We start from the raw sequence: 22,772 nt of genomic DNA, 5'->3' as shown, positions 1-22,772 counted from the left end.
ACAAATATGGACTACATTCTACATGTCTACATTCAAGCATTTCATGCTGGCTCAGACGGGGGCCAGTTCTCCTCTTGCCAACGAGCGAACAGTGTATGATTATGATTCAGGCAGCATTACAGGTCAGAAGTCAGATTGGATCAGAACATTCAGAATATTATCCAGTTCCATCTGGTTGGAAGACGGAGTCATCACGCCGGTATGGAGACGACTTTGTTGAGGATCAGTGCCAATAAAGTATGACCTCAGGTAGGTTTGGGGATGATAACCGGATGAGAGACTGATGGTGATTCCGAGAAGTTTGAAGAAGGCTTGCCAGACACGGGAGATAAACTGAAGGGCCTCTGTTGGAGACAATATCCTCTGGGAGACCAAAGTGACGAAAGATGTGTTGAAATAATGTTTCTGCGGCTTCAAAGGTGGTAGAAAGTCCTTTTAGGGGGATGAGCTTGCAGGATTTGGAGAACCGGTCGACTATGACGAAGATGCAGGTATGGGAGTTTGAAGATGGAAGGTCGGTCATAAAATCGATGCCCATATGGGACCAGGGGCGGTTGGGTATGGGTAATGGTGTGAGTTTACCTTCTGGGAGTCGACGGGGAGTGTTGCGTATGGCACAGACTGAGCATCCTCTGACGTATCGGGAGATATCCTGGGCCATAGAGGGCCACCAGTAGCGTTGGCTGAGGAGCGAGAGGGTTTGCTGGCTCTGAGTCCATGACGGACAGACGATAGGCCGATGGTACAAAGATACGTCCCTCAGGGCCTCCCGGCGGAGCAGGTTCGGTCAAAGTGGCTTGATGGATTTGGTCATCGAGTGCCCATTGGATGGGGCTGACAATCATGGCTGGAGGGAGAATGGGTTCAGGTGTTGTGGGCTCAGGATCCGGATGATGAAGACGAGAGAGTGCGTCTGCCTTACAATTCTTGCTTCCAGGTCGGTAGGTGACTACAAAGTCAAATCTCATGAAGAATAGAGCCCATCTGGCTTGACAAGAGTTGAGTCGTTTAGCTTCTCTTAAATACTCAAGATTTCTGTGGTCAGTAATGACTTCAAATTGGTGAGTTGCTCCCTCCAGCCAGTGTCTCCATTCCTCTAGAGCAAGCTTTATGGTGAGGAGCTCACGATTCCCAATGTCGTAATTCTGCACCACTGGGGACAGCTTCTGTTGTGGCAAATTCAAAGTCCTTTTTGGTTCAGGTCTCAAAAAAGCTCTCAGAGTCGAAGTTCCAGGTCAGAAGAATTAACTTTATTGACAAGCAACAAAGTGAGAAGCCAGCTGGCCATCTGGACATCTCAAGTTACCATTCCCAGTCCTCATGTCTTATACTTTTTTCTTATCTCTAGGTGCCCAATGGGCACCCTTATATCTATCTCTTCTTCTTTGTCACTCCTTGTGGCCTTTGCCACCATAAAAAACATCTCCCCTAGACCTTCTTCTATTGGTGGAACATCTCAAAACATTTTATACAACACATTTTTCTTCCAGTGCCTCCCAACACCTGCATCCCTCCTACAGGTTTTTGGGTACTTTTCCATTCTCTTATCCTTGTGACCTATTTTCTGCTGGGCATTACAGCATTCAGACTTTTACATGAGACAAGGGAAATTCTCCAACACTTCTTAGAGTAGAAGGTACATGGATGGAGGTGTAAGGTCTTCGAAGGAAAGGAGGGCAAGATGTCTCCAGGACAGAGACTTGGGCCGGTTTCTCAGGAGAGAGGGAAACGATGGTAAAAATTGGCGAATCCCAGGAATCTCTGCAACTCTTTAATGGTGGTGGGTTGTGGCCAGTTCTGGATGGTGCACCTTCCTCTGGTCCATTTGGAAACCATGTTGGTCGATGATGTACCCCAGGAAGTGGACGGAGGAAGTGTGGAACTCGCATTTCTCTAGCTTGAGGTAGGCTTGGCACGATAGTCGGTGTTACCGGTGTTACACGGTGTTCAGTCGCAACACCGGTTTCATCACTTGCCCACCGCAGCACCGCAAAAAAATTTTTTAAAGCAATTACGCAGTATCCGTATTTTCTGTCACCAGTTGACTAGCGTTGTATGATCACGCTCAACCATTCAAGCGCGACAAAACAAGAGACCGCGCTATAAGTCCTGCCTATTACACACACACACGGAAAAGACGCGCATCAGTATCGAGTTCTCTTTTCGGCTTTGAACAAAACATAACACACACAAACTATGTCAAAATGTCCGTTTTGTCGAATGTCCTCATAAGAGCAAATGATTTTAATAATATCATAAATGAATGTAGAGATTTGTGAGAAAATGGGACGCCAGGAGGATTAGTATACCGGTAGCCTAATAATCATGAATGCACTCTCTTGTGTGCATGAATGAATCTTTTAACACATCTCCGGTGAACGGCTTCTTCAAGCAAAAGAAAAACTCTTCATAAAGCGCAGTGAAATTCATGTGGCGTTTCCTGATGGAACGAGGTTGTTCGTTAACTTCATTTTATACGTGCAATTCACACAAGCTCTAAACGAATGCGAGACTGCTGCGATTAGTCAAACTTTATTAATAAAACAAAATCAAGGGAATAGTTTCTTTAATGTATTTTTTATTTTATTTTTTACGGTTGGCCGGTCACACGGCTTTCACAATTTTCAGTTAGGCTAGTGCGGAGACCATGCCCGGGTTTCCCGATAACGATGTATCTTAGCTCTTAAGAGCGTTCTCTATGTGAAGGTTATGAACGTTCGCCGCAATTCCACGCGCGTTTCCCAAAAATGCACTTAACATGAATGCGCGAGAGCGCGTTCGTGCTACTTAAGAGTCGCTGTCCATTCGCGAAGTGCTGAAATATAACCTTACATGCGTTTTTCATGAATAATAACGATCCCACCATTCAAATAGGGCGTTATTGTTCTCAACATGATCTCAAGCAGTGAAAAATAGAGGACACTGACAACGCGCTGAAAGACAGGACCGAGCAGGTCATATTTAATATGAAACAAAGTCTCAACTCTCAAATTTGGTCAGTCAAACAAAAATAAAATAGGCCTACCGTTTTTTGGCTCTTTAATGTGTCGTGGCAGATTGCCTCAGTTAAAGCCAAGTTCAAATCCACCGAAGTTAATCAATAACTCTTCTGACTGCTTTGTCGCACAAAAATGGTGGAATTTGATTGGTCAGATCGCATGTCAATCAAACTCAATACGAATGATGAATTGACGCCATGTAAAAAAAAAAATTACATCACTCTAACACCCCCCACGAAGGCGGTCTTCCACTCGTCTCCCTTGTGTATGCGGATCAAGTTATAGGCACTATGAAGATCAAGCTTTGAGAAAATGCGAGCCCCACGCAGCTGTTCCAATGCTGCTGGGACCAGAGGAAGGGGATAACTAAACTTGATGGTTTGTGAGTTCAGGATCCGGTAATCGATACACGGCCGCAAGCCTCCGTCCTTCTTGCCCATGAAGAAAAAACTGGAAGTGGCAGGGGATGTCGAAGGACAAATGAACTCCTGTTGGAGAGCCTCTCTGATGTACTCCTCCATGGCCTTCTGATCCGGGATGGACAGCGGCTACACCCTTACCTTGAATGAATGAATGAATGAGGCATTTATATAGCGCTTTTCATATGTACTACTGTACGCCCAAAGCGCTTTACAATCATGTCAGGGTCTCTCCTCAACCACCACCAGTGTGCAGCATCCACTTGGATGACGACAGCCATAGTACAATGGTGCCAGTGCGCTCACAACACACCAGCTATAGGTGGAGAGAGGAGAGAGAGTGATAAATTTAATTCAATGGATGGGGATTATTAGGAGGCCATGATTGGCAAGGGCCATTGGAGGGAATGTGGCCAGGAAACCGGGGATATACCCCTACTCATTTACGAGAAGTGCCATGGGATTTTTAATGACCACAGAGAGTCAGGACCTCAGTTTAATGTCTCATCCGAAGGACGGTGCTCTTTGACAGTATAGTGTCCCCATCACTCTACTGGGGCGTTAGGACCCACACAGACCACAGGGTGAGCACCCCCTGCTGGCCTCACTAACACCTCTTCCAGCAGCAACCTAGTTTTCTCAGGAGGTCTCCCATCCAGGTACTGACCAGGCTCAACCCTGCTTAGCTTCAGTGAGCAACCAGTCTTGGGCTAGAGGGCGATATGGCTGTTGGCCATTGGGTAAGGTCGATGGCGCAGTCCCATGGCCTGGTGGTAGTTGGGTTGCCGATCGCTTGCTGAACACATCCTGGAACATTGAGGAGCAATTTTAGGTGCAAGATGGACTGTACTCACCACTGGGACTCACACACTGAGCACTCACACACAGTTCTGTAGAACGTGTCCTTCTCCCCCAAAGTATAGACAGAGATGGTTGTTAATCCTCCGCTGACGCTCCGCAAGAGTGAGATGGTTGGAGTCGAGCTGCATCGGCTCAGGTGCTGGAAGAGCGACAGATGTTGCAGCGGGCGGAGGATGCAGTGTGGACTGGTGCGGTGAGCAGGCTGACAGTCGTTGTGACACCCGGATGGTTTTTTGGATGAAATTCTCGATCACTATGGCATCATCATAAACGACCATCAGTTAGCGAATGTCAGCATTCAAGCCATGTCGAAAGGTGGTGAGAAGAGCAGTTTCGTTCCAACCACTAGACTAGAGGCTGCCAATGTACGAAAGGTTAAAGTATACTGACTGACTGATTCGGAACCTTGGTGAAGACGAAAGAGTTGATTGTGAACAAAGAGTGTTGCAGTTGTTTTGTCCGAAGACCTCCTTGAAATGGTTGGTGAAGGCTGATAACGAGGTGGTTACTTGAGCGTCAGACTGCCACATGACTGTACCCACTGTATCGCTCGACAGGAGAGAAGAGAAGTGATAAAGGCCACCCTTGCGTGATCCGTGGGGAAGAGATGTGGATGCATTTTGTAGTAGTGAGTATTGAAGGAGAAATTCGCTGCAATCCTCCGCCTCGCCGGTGAATGTCTTTGGAAAGTAAAGAGAACTGCTTGAACCAGTTTGGCAAACGGATCCGTGCTCGTGCTCGCGGTGCTCTGCATGGTGGGTCTGGTCTTCTGTCACGACACAGAAGGGAACAGACGGTGGATGTAAAATAAACAGAGTTTATTGACAGAGCAGGAGCAAAACAGAACACAACAGGTGAAGGATGGTATTGCTAGAAGAACGTAGGACTTTTCCGGGAACGAAGACACAGGGAGGTAATGAGGATCCGCAGACGCAGACGAATACAAAGATCAGGTACAGGAATGCTGGTAATCTCTGGTGAGAGCAGGATGAGTCTGTGTAACGTGAGACCAGACAGTGAACTGAAGGGAGTGCAGGCTTGATATGGTGAGGGTGATGAGGGTGAACAGGTGCAGGTGACTAGAAATCCGGTGATGATGAACGAGGAGGCAGATCTGGTACTGATGGCTGAGTGGATGGTGTGAGTGAGTCCGTGACAGTAAAAGTACAATTGAATAGATTCATATTATTTCTCACAATACGTGAACATGACTAAATATTTAATTTTACCTGTATCTTTTCTCCGGTATCTCCTTGGTATGCTGAAGATGTGAAACACTGTCTCTGTGATACTGGTGGGTCACTCATGAACAGTTAGTCATAATTTATCTTTGGCTGCATTATAATGACTTTATAATTCATAACATGATCAAAGATTGTGTATGAAGACGTGTTCTAAGAAATTAGCTACTGAAAAATTGCATTTTAACTCCGCTCAAATGAACGAAATGACTTAAAGATTAGCCATTTCGTTTTGCTTAACGAAATTCAGTCATCAAAACGCAGACAGGGTGACGAATCATTCATGAACGGCCATCACTACTACTCCCGTGTCGCAGCCTCTTTATGTGGTTTCGCTTGTCTTCATTGGTCAGAGTAATTCCTCTTCGCGGAGTTTAAAAGGCTATAGCACAATAAATTACTCTTTTCATCACTACCACCACAGGAAAAACTGCACATTACACCCAGTTTCAGAAAATAGTTTGGAACGATATGATTCCAAATTTAGGGGGGCCAATTTATGTGTGTGTGTGTGTGTGTGTGTGTGTGTGTGTGTGTGTGTGTGTGTGTGTGTGTGTGTGTGTGTGTATGAAAAAAAAAACTTGTATACATGTATTATATTAACATTTTTCAAGTTTAAAGTGTAAAATTCTTTCGTTCATGATTTTTCTGAATTTTCTTTTAAGAATTTGAAAAATATTTTTTAAAATGTTGCCTATTTAAATTTTTACAAACTCACCACACACAGTAATTGTCAATAACTAATTTATTGAAAGCCATTTGTTTTGTTTTGAAAAAAAATTACTCATTGACCTTGCAAAAGAACATTTTTGCTAACATCTTATGTTTGCTTTAAGTTCTAAAGGGTTAAACAGGTAAGTAATGGAGCAGTCAGAGTAATGATGAGCAGACGAATATAGAATAACAGTGTTTCTTTCCTTTTTACCAGAGTAACAGTGAGGGACAGGAAGGATGCTGGGAAATGTATATTCTTATGAGATGACTGGACTGTTAAAGACGGGCAGACGGAGAGCATATGTGACACTTATCTGGACAGGATTAGATTTCTCAGAGGAGTAAGTGAAAAGGAAATATTAAAAAATAAATAAAACAGTAGGTGATTTATCTCCTCATGGAAAACTAGTCCTGTCCAAATAGGGCTGTATATAGCAGAGAACAAACCCATGCTTAGTCACACTATCTGATCCATGTCAAACTTAAAAAAGACACCCCCTGGCTGTAAAGATATGCTGTGTATTCACTTCCCATTTACTGATTAAAAAGACAGTTTCCCCAAAATTAATATTTACTCTGCCTCATGCTGTTGCAATTGCAAATTATGTTCTTTTCAAAGCAGAATGCGCAAGCTGCTCTTTTTCATAGAAAGACAGTGGATGCTAATTTATTGTCAAACTCCAAAGAGACCATATTTACTTTAATTAGTCCATATGACTCATGCAAATTATTTCCACCAGTCTTCCGAGTTTAATGCTGAGCTGTAAACATTTTAGTCTATCTGAAATCACATCAGTCTGGTTTTTTCGAAGTAGGACAGACAGAGATAATGAAGCTTCATCCAGTACATATACACATTATTAGAGTTTGCTCAGAAAGAGGCTGATGCAATGGGCCTCATTTATCAAACTAACGTAAAAAGAAATACAGAAATCATCTTACGACAGGGTTCACATGTGATTCATGAAACATTTGTATGTTGCCAATCCCATGAATGATCTCTGGGACAGTTTACCAGTTAACATTAGATCTGCACCTACATTACAGATTTTTTAATCTTTACTTAAAACAAATTTTTCTATTGCTTTTAATGTCCCTTGATGACACATTTTTGCATTTGACTTCTGTTGGTCATTTTGATTTTCCATTTTTTGTTATAGCCTACTTTGTCCCTGATTTTATTTGGGAATTTTATTTTTTTTACTTCCTTTTTCTTTCTTTTTTATGATGTTTAAATTTGATTTAATTGTCTTTTGATTTTTTTTTCTCTTTCAGAAATTTGAAAGAATTCTCATCAATAAAAATTTCATTTTTTTTCCCCTTTGCCTTTTATTTATTTTATCTGATGTTGTAAAACACATTGGTCAGCTGTTGCTGTTTTACTTGAATGATTGTATGTTGATAATAAATGTGGCGGCTCAAAAAAATGTGTCATTTAAATCGCCATGCTCTAAAATTCACGTCCAATTGTTTATGCCCTTCCCTCGCAAACTTCCCTATGTCTCGTTCACTCGGATGTACGTCATTGTTTACATTGCACGAGCGCCCACTACTGGCAGAACCCTTACAATGTGTTTAAACTGAGCGCACTAATCCCTTGATCGCTGGAATCCAATATGGAGCTGATTTATTATTTACAGTTTTTCCTTATAAATTTGTTTGCGCACCATTCTATAGTATGTATGATTGGGCTGTTATTTTTTTATATATAATAGCCACAATAGACATACAATTATTCAATTTAAAGTATTCTACCGCCTACACTAAAGCAAAGTTAGCAAAATTTCCCCCAAATATAGACTCGTTGTGTGATGGGTGTAGAGTTGAGATAGCTAATCATACACATTTTAGTCATGTCCTAACCAATATCCACGTAAAACATCATCCTTGAAAATTTTTAATTCATCCAAAATATGTGTTTGGTTGGGCACGCTGTACAATTACCTTTTAATTTGAGCAGTGTAACTTTTATGTTTAGTTAACTACATTTTGGTTTGATGATAAACTCGCTGAAATGTCAAGTTAGCAAAGGTAGAACTGGTATGTTGTGTGTGCACGTGTGAGGCGCTTGCGTGATCAGTTAGATTTAATAAAATAAAGAGATAAAGAAAACAATGCACTTTCTGCCTTCTCAGTTTCTGTGAACTTGTTTGTGGAGCATGTTATTTATAAAAAAAAATTGTGCTATTTTTGCCGGTCAGGAAAACAATCTAAATTAACAAAATGCTCATTACAACTCTCCAGATTTACTATGCTGCAGGCAATCACGCTAACTCAAAAGCTTGCGTACATGAGCTGAAACCTGACGTGAGATTTGATTGTAGCCATCGCTCACATCCATATTGATAAATGATTTGCGTTAACGAGGGGCCAACGTGTATTTAATCCTTCAAAAGTGACCATTTAGAAAGAGAGATAAAGATACTTTATTAAAAATACTTTATAATACTTAAAGATGTCCAGTAGGGTTTGTGTATGAATGCACCTCCAAAGGAAACTGTTTCTCCCTGAAACTTTATGCACTGCACAACTACATTTTAAAGGTTAACGTGTAGGCATCTTGTAATCGAGATCAATTAAAAATAGAAATCTTAAATACCATAACATGACGTCCCCCAGAAATGTGGCTGCAGCATGTCGCTATCAGCACAGTACTTGAAAGTGGGTTGAGGGCTCTTGTGCGATGAGCTGGGCTGGATTTGTGCCAACAGTTCAGCTCTGCTTATAGGTTAACACTGACATGTATGCACTTAGCACTCATAACCACTCACAAATTAACCACAAGATCATTCTTCAGCACATTTGGTAACCACAAACACTTAAAGGTGCTCTAAGCCGATGTCACACGTTTTTTTAGGCTGAAACCTTTTTTGTCACATACAGCAAACATCTCCTCACTATCCGCTAGCTGCCTGTCCCCTGAACACACTGTAAAAAAACGCAGTCTCTGTAGACTGCCCAGGCTCCACAAACGGCAACAAAAAACAAACTGGGCCAACCTGGACCACGAAACATAACAAACAGTGTTCCAGCCAATAACCGACAAGAATGATTTGGGGGTGGGGGTTGGGGGGTTAGTGCGCGTGCACATGAAGGGGGGTGTAGGGAGAGGAGAGAGAAGCATGAAGAGGGAAGTTAGCTAGAAGAGAGATGTCCTAGACCCGGGGTTTTCAAAGTGGGGGCCGCGGCCAGGGGGCGCCGGGGGGCCTCAGCAAGTTGGAAGAAATAAAAAAGCGATTAAAAAATGTAACAATATTTATATTATTATGAGTATTGTTATGAAATAGCATTATAATAATTTGTTGCATAGCCTATCTGAACATTATACTTTTAATGCTAATCTTTTAGGCGCGTGAGCAGCGTGTATTTTTTTCCGGCTTGCTGCATGTTAATCAATGATTGCATTCACACCGCGAGCAGGAGCAGCGCGTGAGCGTCAAGCAGGAGAGTCGCGTGAGCAATAGTGAATTTTTATTTTTATTTTTTTTAATAGTCTATTTTTGCTTCGCTGCTCATGCTCAATTAAAGTGAAAGCACACTTTTGATGGACAAAATAAATATGATTTCACACAAAAAGTGCCTAAAATGCACATCATTTGCATGTCTAGTGTGTTTTAACAAGAACTGGAGTAGGCCATGTCAGAAAAGGAGGAGGGAGGGTCGAGCTAGCCTCCGTTTTGTTTGACAATACTTCGAACGTCAACAAGAAGTGACCTCACCCAACATCGCTTAGAGCACCTTTAACAGAAACTTTTACAAATGTCAAACACAACAGCATTAAACACTAACAATTCTTTACTAAAAAAAAACCCTATAAAATAAAACTTAATTTTCAACATTTAGAGCAACACTTAATTTCAGCGTTTTCTCCCTATATCTCCTTATTTTTAACTTGCAGCCAAACACATATTTAAAGGTGCATTATGGAATATTGACAGCTATCGGTTGAAATGGGTACTGCAGTCCAAATTCAAAAATATTGGAGGGTTGTTTACCCCGTCCCCACAATTGACAAAGGAAGGCACGGAGACTTACGTAAGTTGATGAGTTGATTTGGCCGTGTTTTAATATCCTCCCATTCCTAGAGATTTTTAGATGGATGCAGAGGCTTTTTAAAAAAGGCCAGGTAGAATCTGTGATCTCTGGCCCAGTTTGATGCTGCGTTTTTCACCAACTGGCATCCCGGGTTGTCGAAATACTATCGGGTAAATTGGCAGTGGGCGGGATCACACAGACCCAACCTGATCTCACTGCAATTCTCACTCGTACAAATTCATAAAATTTTTGCTAAATCTTACATATTTCACGACTTGCCCAATTCGTATGAATTTGCACGAATGACCTACACCTGACCCCGCCCCTAAACCTACCTATCAGGGTTTAGACAAATCGTACGAATTAGCCACCTTTTACTCATTCGTACGAATTGGTCGTGAGATAGCGTTGACAAAAACAGACAACCCGACACGGAACGCACATTTCAAAGTAAAATATCTGGCTGTAGTATTGTTTTTTGGAGAAACGTGTATGTGAACTTAACATGTTTCCTAAATATCTGCAAACATATGGTATTTTTATTCTTTAGTACAGTAAAAAAAAAAATGCATACAGGACCTTTAAGTGGTAATAGGTCCTCTGAATTTATTTTCTGCAGGTATAAAAGGCTAGAAAGTGGAAATGGTAACGACATACCACTCACTTTGACTGAAAAAGTAAGTATGCCTTCCAATTATGACCCAAACCCATTCAAATTGGAATTTCAGTTCTCCTCTGTTCACAGTAATGGCTGACCTTTCTTGGAAACTTCAAGATATTATTTTAAGGGTTGAGAACAGTGTTTTACCAGAATAAATGAAGGCCATTCTTTCCTTTCTGCAGGCACATGTCTCATTTTGTTCTCTTGTTATCCCTGTGGAGCCCAGGAATCTTGCCTCAATAGAATGGCATGGCTGTCGACACGTATTTGTATTCATTTATTGTAATGGTCATTTAATTAAACTCAGCAGGGAGGGATGAACTGGCACTGTAAAATGCATCATAACTCCATATTAAGCAGGAGGAGCTTTTCCCTTAATGTCATAATTAGCGACATGGGATCTAGAATTAGGGCTAGGGATGCTCTATGAGTATGTCAGTATATATGCCACTATATGCATTTGAGACAAATCAATTTAATTTTTTTAAGATTTTCACAATATATTTTCAAAAATAATCTTAAATAATACATTTAATACAATAATAATAATAATAATCCCTGATTACACTTTATTTCGATAGTCAATTTTAGACATTCTAATAATTATACGAACAAAGTAGTAATCATAAGTAATAAAATAATTATAACTTTTCAACTACGTCAACTACTACCTACTACCTCTTGTAAACACAGCAAATGCAACTATGAAGAAAAGAACAAAAACCCTCAAAACAAAGATGTCTATGATGACAATGCTTTAATTGTAAAGAAAATTATTAATTTAATGTCTTTAAAGTTAAAGACGCAGGCAGTGGTCAGTAAAGGCTAAAACCAGAGTGATATTATGAAATCTATACTAGTCTTTAGTCTACGCTATAAACTGTGATAGTGTCAGGGTTATGCTTGCTTTTGATCTGTTTCCCTGTTTTGTTCATGTTCCTTTGTTCAGTTTCCATGGTTTCCGTCATTATTAGTTCATTGGTTTCAGCTGTGTGTCATTTATTAGCTCGTTTCAGTTTGTCATTTAAGCCTCACCCTTGGCCCAGTCTCTGTTATGTTTAGATGTGTTTGCACTGCCTGTTTGCTTGCTTTTTGAATATGAATTAAACTTACTAGTGTTTTGTGAGAACCTGAGTCTTCTGTCTTCAGCTTCCCTGCATGCATCGTTACAGAGAGCGGGTAACAAACATTTCTAGGCAGGTTATTTCAGAGAAGATCCACAGAGGCTTTGCAACCGTAATGAGTGTTTCAGATTAAGGCATGATAGAAGATCAAACAGAGAGAATCTAGACTGAGTGCTTCATAGTATTTTATAATCTATTCATCAGTAATTAAGGGAGGTGAGGAGGAGTACAGGAAAACAATTAAGGACTTTATGGTCTGGAGCAACACACAACCATCTCCACCTTAACATCTCAAAAACTAAGGAGATGGATGTGGATATTAGGAGGAGGAGGACAATCAATTCCGATCGCCATCCAGGGCATCGAGGTGGAGATGGTCTCCGGCCACAGTGAGCACACTTTGGTGAGCAGCTTGACAACAAGCTGGACTGGAAGAGCCACATGGAGACGGTGTACAAGAAGGGTCAAAGCCGACTTCATTTCTTACGGAGGCTGAGGTCATTCAACATCTGTCGTCCCCTACTGTGCAACATCTACTCGGGATGGGTAAGAGTACTCGTTCATGACAGTGACGATCGATCATGAAAACGATGATCGCCCTAACTTTAAAAAATATATTTCTTATTTTTTCTGATTGGTTATTGCAGCATTTGGAGTGGTTCCTGAGGTCTGATTGGTTAGCACTAGACAGCACGCCTTCCAGACCGGCGAAATAAAGTGAAACTGGACTTGAAACGCACTGCAGTGATGCCTGGAGTCACTTTATTCATGAAATGCAGTTAAGTGCAAGAAAATGCCCATCCCTATCGTCTAGCAGACAGTGGTGGCCAGTGCTGTGGTGTGCTGGGGAGATAGAAACAGAATCAACAAACTGATTAAGAAGACTGTTTCTGTTGTAGGGACTAAATTCAACACAGTCCAGCAGGTGGCGGAGCGAAGAATACTCTCTAAGCGGAGATCAATAATGAGCGATTCCTCACATCCACTCCAGGCCCTCGGGTGATTACCAACAGCACCTTCAGTCACACACTGATCGCACCAAAGTGCAAGTCTGAGCGCAGCAGGAAGTCCTTTCTATCAGATAGTTTAATGTGCTATGATAACATCATTTGCACATTCTTATCTTAGTACGTTAGAGCTCATTTCTTATTTCTTGTTAACTTTTATATATCTTTCTTTTTCATTTTTATATTGCAGATCAGTGCAGAGTAGAAATGACTTGTTTGTTATGTGTGGTGCTGTGATTTTGTGTGTGTGTGTGAGTGTGTTGAAACTGCCATGACAATGTAATTTCCTGTAAAGGATCAATAAAATATCAGCAAACAACCAAAACAACATCATTCTAAAGAACAAAACAGGTAGCTAATGAAGTGATGATAAAATTGTAATAATATGCTCAAATTATGTGTTAAGGAGTTTACCAGCTGCATTTTGTTTATGGAGCCTACAGGACATCCCACCAGTAATGCATTACAGTAATCTAGTCTTGAAGGCGTGAATGCATGAACTTTTCTACATCAGCAACAGCATGCGTTTCATAACTTAGCAATACTTTTAAGCGCAGCCTTACTTCCGGTCACGTGAACTCAAGTGGCCAAGCCCAAAAAACTGGGTATTTTGACAGGTCCAGTCTTTACATATCAGTCAGATGACGTCCTCTTCCAGTGGGCGTGAATAAGCTGCACTATGGGCCAGACTCTGTGCCATGTCCCTGCTTTGCGAGCCTAGGCAAGCCCTAGAATGAAATAATAAAAGGGAATGTGAATTAAGTGCTGCAGGCTATGTATTCCTGGTTAAACATTCAAACTAAACGGACAGTAAACACATCGATTGGAAAACAGATGACAACACAGTGAGGACAAAAGCAGCTGGGAGTGATGGGAAAATAAGCAGATTCTACTACAGTGTCAAAAGACAAAGTAGGGGGAAAAAACGCTGAAATATGCAATGCTACTTTCATCTATTTGGAGTCCAGGTTTACTATGCACAAGGGGTTATTAAGAGGATAGCAAAGTGAAAGCACCCCCCCCCCCTCCTCCCTCCCTCCTTTAAAGGTTCTCTTGTACACCAGCTTTTATGGCTCCATCCAAATTACGCCTGCTCTACCAAGCATGTCTGAGCTACGTAACTCAAACTCGTTATTAAAAGTCTGCCGAGAGTCACCTGCCGCACAGAGAGTTCATAAGTTCGAGATTGTCACCGTGGAAACGTGAGATAGCAAGCACCTGTTCCTTCCCTGGAGAGGGGCGACCAAGCCCTTTCCTCCAGGGAAAGAGAGACGAATCCTTGGAGTGTCATCGGCTGCCAGATTAAACTGAACACAAAGAGCCACATTTGAAGCAGCCATCAAGCTCTTGCTCAGACCAACGATGTCAACAATCCATCAAACAGCTGGAAAGTTGTCATTAATGCAACACTAGGCCACAAACATACTATGCAAGTGCACATATGTGGATGCTTGGCCCATTCATTGGAGGCACATGATGCTGTTTGTTTTAGTTTGGTGGTAATATACTTTCAGGTGGAGTTATTTTCAAATGTGGCATTGAAACAGATGAACTTTACCTTACTCTGGAAGATGTTTGCCTGCATAGATCAAATGGCAATTGCAATGCCAAGGTCAATGGTGCAATTGCCAGTTAACACACATACTGATACACTGCATTCCTTGAATGCTAAATGTGTAATGGACGGTTAACTTCATGGACCTGATCAGAGTTCATGTCACGACATCCAAACCAGGAATATGGTTATAATTCGAATCAATATAAAACTACAGACAAAACAAGGACTTTGTTAATAAATATTTCATGTTATTGAACACAAAATCATTATTTTTCTTCTTTTTTTTTGTGGCAAGCTACACAATGAATTTTTTCCCCCCATCATTCAAAGATAAATGAGAGCAGAGAATTGTTTGGGTAAAATGATGAATGGGAATAAAATGTATATTTTTGCTGTTGTTTGTGTGGGCCACACAAGTAGCTCATATGGCACTCAGCTCAGGTTCTGCTACCAGTGTTATACACTGAAATCACACCATCTGTAACATTATTTTACAGCATATTTTCTTATTGTTGAATATCAAACCACTGCCTGCATGTTATGGACAGAAAAGCCAATGAGTCCAACATATGAGAGCATAGCTTGTCTCAAGTCAATGTGCAATGCAATGCTGTTTTTAGTTGTGTAGTCCAACATATTAGCAAATGCAACATAATTTAAATGAGATTTTTTTTTTTTCCATCAGAAATTAATTGAATCATTACAAGTGAGTGTTGTGTAAAAGATTGAAATGAGGTGGTTTCGAGGGGAGGGAGAAGGTGACGGTAAAAAAATGAGATAGGATGCATCAAACATCAAACACACACACATATACATATATATATATATATACATATATATATATATATATATATATATATATATATATATATATATATATATATATATGTTTTTTGTTTTTTTTTACAAAAACAGCCCTAAGGGGCTTCATAGTTTTCTGATGTCAGCTGAATAAAAATTGTGTATCAGAGATAACAAAATGATTACACTGATAAAAATGAAAAAAAAAAATAATTTTTCAAAATAACATGCCCAACAAGACCAGGGTATATGCATTAAGAAGTCCATTTTAATTTCATGCTAACTCATGTGCAGTGCTTCACAAGCATAAACATCACAAATAACAAGCTAATAAATGCTGGCTATTAGTTCTGTTTCTGGAAATGATCAGGCATGATTACCGTTGCATGAATGTCGCATGAATGAATATTATGTGAGGATCCGCATTAGGCCTCTCACAAACAGATGTTTTTGATTGTTATGCAAATCTCTTCAGCTTCAGCACCTTGAGTAGATGTAAGGCCCTGTTTTACTGTGGTCTATCCTCACGGCCTGAAGGATAATAAACAGTTTTGCAAATACTTTAAAACAGTCTTCAATGTGAAACTGGGTATATGTGATCAATTTACCAGATAATGTAATCAAGTAGTGGTTATGAAGTGTCATTAGCTTTACGCACCTCTCTAAACCTAAAAATCACTGGACTGGAGAAAAAAGATCAGTGCAAGACCTTTAATTCAACAGGGCATCCCGAGAAAAAAGTTGATCTATGTCCAGTCAACAAATGTAAATATAAAACCAAATAACTCATCATAAAAAAGTGGATATTGCCATAATTTTACATCAATGAAAAAATACTTAAATACATGCATGGCAGTATTTTTTTTTTTTTTTTTTTTTTTTGCAGAAGAAATGAATTAAGCTATAAAAATAACATTAAACAATTCCAGTTTGTTCAGACATTTTGCCGGTTACTCTGTAATCAGAATTTCGGATTTCATCAGAAAAGACAAACCCATCCACAGTCCCATCATCCATTGTATAAAAAAGGGAAATATGAATTGTAAATGTTCTTGATTCATGCATCACTGGACAACATTATAGCAACACACCAGCATATATGATTGAGCTGAAGGCGAGCATAACAGGGTTGATCCTTGCAGAATCCAGTTACCGTCCTATCCGACAGAAAAGAATGCATGTCACAGCAAACCTCTACAGTTATATATGTATTCATGCAAAGCTAGAGTCAGATCATTGCGTGCCAGTTGTGCAAGCCAGTTTTCCAAGAATGTCTCGTCACACATCGGAGTTGAGGCTGAGGTTGGCTAGCCGTGGGTCTGAGTTGATCTCGTATCTGTAATGGTATCCCTCCATATGATCTCTGCACGCGTCTCGGATATTGTAAATCCACTTCTTGATCCCTTTCCTGTTAAGGTAAAGGACCACGAGGAAAATGACCCCAATGAGGGCAAGAACCATCCCCAAAAACACATATGAGGGCTCCAGAGCACGATCCACATCTCCATTGTTGCTCCAGCACGGGATATGTGGTTGTTCTAGATGTAGAAGTGGTGCATTTTTCAGTTCTTTGGGGTAAGAACAGGTCAAGTTTAATTTGTCCACCACAAAGTCATGTCTCTCTAACCAAATCAACATGTCCTCGATGTCGCAATCACAGCGCCAGGGGTTTCCTGAGAGACTGACTCGCAAATCAGGGATCAAACTGAGCTCCGCCAGGGTCACGTTTGACAGGACTTTTAACGCGTTGTCTCTTAAGTCCAACTCTTTAAGTGCAGGATTCACAAATGTATCATTCCTGAATGAAACAAGGGTGTTGTTCCTCAAATCCAAAACAGTTAAGTCTGACAAATCTGTGAATATGCCCTCCGGAAGGAACACCAGGTCATTATTGGACAAATCAAGATGGGAAACTTTAGATAGGCTGCGTTTGAAGATATCTGCAAACACACGCACGTAGGAGTGATTGTATAAGGATTTGCTGAGGTTTAAAACCTCAATCTTGTTGTCTTGAGGTAAAGCCTCAACATTAAACTCTAAAATCCTGTTGTTGCTGAGGTCTAGTAAACGCAGACTTGGCAAGTTTTTAAACACCATAGACTCCAATTGCTCCATTTGGCTTCCAGACACATAAAGGTGTGTTAAATGCTCCAAAGGCTTGGGGAAAGATTCATTGTTCAGAATCCTTATATTGTTTCCACTGAGGTTAAGTGTGGTGATGTTTTCTGGAAGGGGTTGTGGGATGGAGCTCAAGTTTTGGCTAACACAGTTCACCACTGTGCTTTCGCACGAGCAATGGGCAGGACATAAAGAAAAAGATAAAGATGAGCAGGAACACGTCAGGATGAGTACAACACAGAGAGTCAGGTTACACATATTCTTTTGTTTCCCCTGAAGTTGAAGCAAACGCAATAATCCACCATTGGACATTTTGAAGCGATATAAATCAAACTGCGTGAAAGCAATTCTCTCCACAGAGATGAAAGGAACGCGAACGCGCTTCTCAAACGACCGTTGAACGTAAAGTCTCACATTTTTCTTTGTTCTTTCATTCAGGATGAGCTTCCTTACCTCCTCAGTTCCAGTACCAAGCAAAAGGGATGAGATGGGTTTAGTTCAAGTGCATCAAAACCGCACGTTTCTTCAAGTTCCAAATATGTTTCTCTTCTTTTCATGAGTTCCACCAAAAGTAACGTTAGTGCCCAAATCCTACGAGCGATTCCTGTACAAAACAATAACGATTTGTTATTAAAGGTCTTGATATGTTAAAAAGGGCACAGTAGATCCACAAACCTATAAACGTGTTTTCGCCGCGTTTGTTGAGTTATTCTCGGGGCTCTTCATCTCAGCGTCCCGCAACGCTCGCGCTGCTCGCGGTAAATGAGTCTCCCCCGCCGCTCCCTGGATCCACACTGAACGCTATTCACCGGACTGTACCATTACACGCGTACGGGGGGCGTCGAGGACCACACACGCTACCAGCAGCAGCAGAGTTGTGAAGTTTTCCAGCCAGGTGGTACATTCTTTTCGGGGGAATGTAGGCTACAAGGAAATAAAAACGTTCTTGGCATAAACACGCCACGAGTAGATTCATTTAAATAACTAAATATAGTTATGATATAACAAATAGACACTATAAATACAAGTAATCATAACGGGCGAGGTGCTATATGTATTTAAAGTCCACATGAAATAATTTTTTTAGTTTTTTGGCTTTTAGTGTGAATATGTTAGCAATGTTTGTACTGTATATAAATGATATTTGTAAAGTGTCAAACATATTAAAAATGGTTTTGTTTGCTGATGACACTAATTTATATTGTTCAGGGAAAAAATTGGAAGAGCTTCTGAATACAGTGGAAATTGAATTGATAATCTTAAAAAATGTCATTGAATTTAAGTAAAACAAAGTTCATAATAGTTGGTAATCGAAAGAGTATTAATAAAGTTAAAATTAGGATTAACAATGAGGAAATAGATAGAGTATATGAAAATAAATTTCTAGGCGTTATAATAGATCACAAATTATGCTGGAAACCACATATTAATCATGTAAAAAGAAAAATGTCACAATCCATTGCAATATTACATAAAACTAAACATATTCTGAACGAAAATTAATTATATATTTTGTATTGTGCGCTCATAGTTCCATACATGACCTATTGTGTGGAGGTTTGGGGACATGCATATAAAACCAATATAAATCCAATATATATGTTACAAAAAAGAGCAATAAGGATTATAAAACACATTGACTATCACGAACCAACTAATCAATTGTTTAGTAATTTAAATGCTTTAAAATTTTTTGATTTAGTTAATTTCTGTACTGTACAGACAATGTATAAAGTCTATAATAATTTGCTTCCAAACTGTATCCAGAGGCTGTTTGAAATAAGAGAAAGTCAGTATAAACTAAGAGGAATGCATATGTTTAAAAAAATAAGGGCAAGAACTAATACAAAAAATAGATGCATATCTGTCAAAGGGGTTAATCTATGGAATAATTTGCATACGGAATTCTAATTGTGTAATTCACTTTGTAAATTCAAGAAAATGTTTAAAAACAAGGTGGTAAATAATTATTTAATTCAATGTGTATAATTTTTTTTTCTTCTTTCTTTTTTCTTTATATACATATATATTTTGATGTATGTGTGTCTTGTATTAATCACTACCAGTGAAAAAGTGCAGCTCATTTGATTGATAATTAAGGGTAGGCTTAATAAGCAGAGGCTTCAGCCTACACCTTTTTCGGTTATTATGTATAACTTTATTTTTTATGAGTGATTGTCTGTGAGGACCGGGAAAAAAAATAATTAAATAATAAATAAATATGTATTTAAAGTCCCCTGAAATAAAATTTTTAGTTTTTTGGCTTTTAGTGTGAATATGTTAGCATTGTTGTTATCTATAAACTAGTGTGCTCTAAAACAATGACAAAATTCGCATTTCCAAATTTACAGTCTCTCACTTCTGATGACATAATTTCAGCTTCTCATCAGATTTTCTGTCCAATCAAATGCTCTTTAGAATTTGAAGCTCCGCCCCCTACATTATAAAAAGACACTGTAGCTGCAGCTGAAATCGATCACTTGTTCACTTCACACATTTACTATAAGAATGAAGTCTGGTTTCACGTTAGAGTCGCATGAACCACCACTGCGCGCACACAGTTAGCTTCGGTCCAGAGACACGACAGCACAGAGCGGATCAAATGCGCGAGTCGGCGCAGATCAGAAAACATATCGGATTTGAATTCTGCACAGGATGCTATATTTTTAAAGCAATATGGTGGAGATTAGGAAGAGAAACGGTTAGAGATTAGGAGGAAACTGTGGCTTTATCGAGCTCAATGGCTCTGGCAGTGGCTGACCTATGATATAAACGAAACACTATTGGCTATTTAAAAAAAGGGGAGGAGCTGTTCGATATGTCCCGCCCTGTCTTCTTGTTTCAGTGGAAATTTCATCTTCATCTTCATTTATATAACGCTTTTAACAACGTAGATTGTTTCAAAGCAGCTTCACAGAGATAAGCGTATAATTTAAGGTAACAGAGATTGTTTTGGCTTTATAGCAGAGTTAAGTTATTTTCCATCTAAAGTTAGTTTTGATTGATTTGCTTCTGTCGCAACGATCATTTGTTATTAAATTAAGGGCCGCTAAGACGACACCATTCTCTCTACACAGACTTTAAACGCGAACCTGTGAGAAACGCTGATGGCGTTCACATGCGCATTTAGAATGGGTTCTATAGTTATGTGCGTTTGAATATACGCAGGTTTGGAATTCCCTACAAGCCAAGCCTAAACAAAATACTTGTCTTTCCTTATAAATTTTGATAAAGAATTTTATTTTATTTTGTTGCTTTGGGGTAGGAACGCGAAACGAATTTTCCCGACAACGCCTTATCTCTAGAGTGGTAGAGGGATCCTCCATAGGGAGAGACTAGTTGGCACTTCAGCACTGCGTTGTCATCGGTCCAGGCGAAGGTCCTTCGTCAGATCTGGATATGGCCCGGATCCGGCAGGCTGCAGGAAAACCTTGGGATAAACACAGACACTAAAATTAGCGTAGATGCCATTCTTCTCATGATGTAACGAGTACATCAGGATTTTTGGGAAGTGTTCCCGGTTCCAGCTGACCTAATCTATGCAGCCTAACATTAAATTATAGAAGTCTATAATGTATTATGTGAATGCTAGGTCAAAGAGATGTGTCTTTAATCTGGCTTTGAACTGACAGAGTGTGTCTGCTTCCCGGACAATGTTAGGAAGACTGTTCCAGAGTTTTGGTGCTAAATAGGAGAAGGATCTACCGCCAGCAGTCGATTTTGATATTCTAGGTATTATCAACTGGCCGGAATTTTGAGATCGCAATAGACGTGACGGACTATAATGCGTTAAGAGCTCGCTCAAGTACTGCGGAGCTAAACCATTTAGTGCTTTGTAAGTAATCAGCAATATTTTAAAATTTATGCGATGTTTAATAGGGAGCCAATGCAGTTTTGACAGAACCGGGCAAATATGGTCATACTTCCTGGTTCTGGTAAGAACTCGAGCTGCTGCGTTTTGAACCAGCTGTAGTTTGTTTATTAAGCGTGCAGGGCAACCACCCATAATAGCATTACAATAATCTAGCCTTGAGGTCATGAACGCATGAACTAATTGTTCCGCATTTGTCAATGAGAGCATATGGCGTAATTTAGATATATTTTTAAGATGGAAAAATGCAGTTTTACAGATACTAGACACGTGACTTTCAAATGAAAGATTGGTATCAAAGAGCACACCCAGGTTCCTAACCGACGACGAAGACTTAACAGAGCAGCCATCAAGTGTTAGACAGTATTCTAGGTTATTACGTGAGGAAGTTTTTTGTCCAATAATTAGAAACTCTGTTTTTTCAGAATTTAGAAGTAGGAAATTACGAGTCATCCAATTTTTTATATCTGCTATGCATTCCGTTAATTTAGTGAATTGGTAAGTTTCGTTAGGTTTTGAAGAAATATACAGCTGAGTATCGTCAGCATAACAGTGAAAGCTAATTCCATGTTTCCTAATGATATCTCCTAAGGGTAGCATGTACAGAGTGAACAGCAGCGGTCCTAGTACTGAGCCTTGTGGTACGCCATACTGAACTTGTGATCGATGAGACATCTCATCATTTACTGCTACAAACTGATAACGGTCAGATAAGTATGATTTAAACCATGCTAGTGCATTTCCCGTAATGCCAACATAATGTTCTAATCTATTTAAAAGAATGTTGTGGTCAATGGTGTCAAATGCAGCACTAAGATCGAGTAACACTAATAGCGAGATACAACCACGATCGGATGATGAGAGCAAATCATTTGTGACTCTAACGAGAGCTGTCTCGGTACTATGGTACGGTCTAAATCCTGACTGGAAATCCTCGCAGATATCATTTCTTTCAAGAAAGGAACACAGTTGTGAGGATACTGCCTTTTCTAATATCTTTGACAGAAAAGGTAGATTCGAGATCGGCCTGTAATTGACTAATTCTGTAGGATCAAGTTGCGTTTTTTTAACAAGCGGTTTAATCATAGCCAGCTTAAAGGTTTTTGGTACGTATCCTAGAGACAAGGATGAATTAATGATATTAAGAAGAGGATATATGACCTCTGGAAGCATTTCTTTCAGTAGCTTAGTCGGTATAGGGTCTAACATACATGTTGTCGATTTAGATGATTTAACGAGTTTAGTAAATTCTTCCTCTCCTATAGCAACGAATGAATCAAATTTTTCCTCAGGGAGGCTACAATGCACTGCCTGATGCGATACTGTAGTAGACGGTTGCATAGTTATAATTTTGTCCCTGATA

The 22,772-nt window shown here is 40.0% G+C and overlaps 2 protein-coding genes across 2 annotated transcripts in view; one reads left to right on the top strand and one right to left on the bottom strand.

Annotated features, from left to right (window-relative positions):
* ube3d (ubiquitin protein ligase E3D) overlaps positions 1–22,772 on the top strand; it is a 255,586-nt gene that overhangs the window by 71,482 nt on the left and 161,332 nt on the right. The gene's annotated exons all lie outside the window — the stretch shown is intronic.
* tpbg (trophoblast glycoprotein) lies at positions 15,673–17,998 on the bottom strand. The gene has a single exon (XM_079894173.1). It carries the CDS (start codon positions 17,848–17,850, stop codon positions 16,699–16,701), a length of 1,152 nt encoding a protein of 383 aa, XP_079750299.1. The 5' UTR covers positions 17,851–17,998; the 3' UTR covers positions 15,673–16,698.

The sequence above is a fragment of the Squalius cephalus genome (genome assembly GCF_949319135.1).
Source record: "Squalius cephalus genome assembly, chromosome: 15".
NCBI classification, from domain to species: domain Eukaryota; kingdom Metazoa; phylum Chordata; class Actinopteri; order Cypriniformes; family Leuciscidae; genus Squalius; species Squalius cephalus.
The sequence above is the reverse complement of the archived record's forward strand: the minus strand, read 5'-3'. Positions and strand labels throughout refer to the sequence as shown.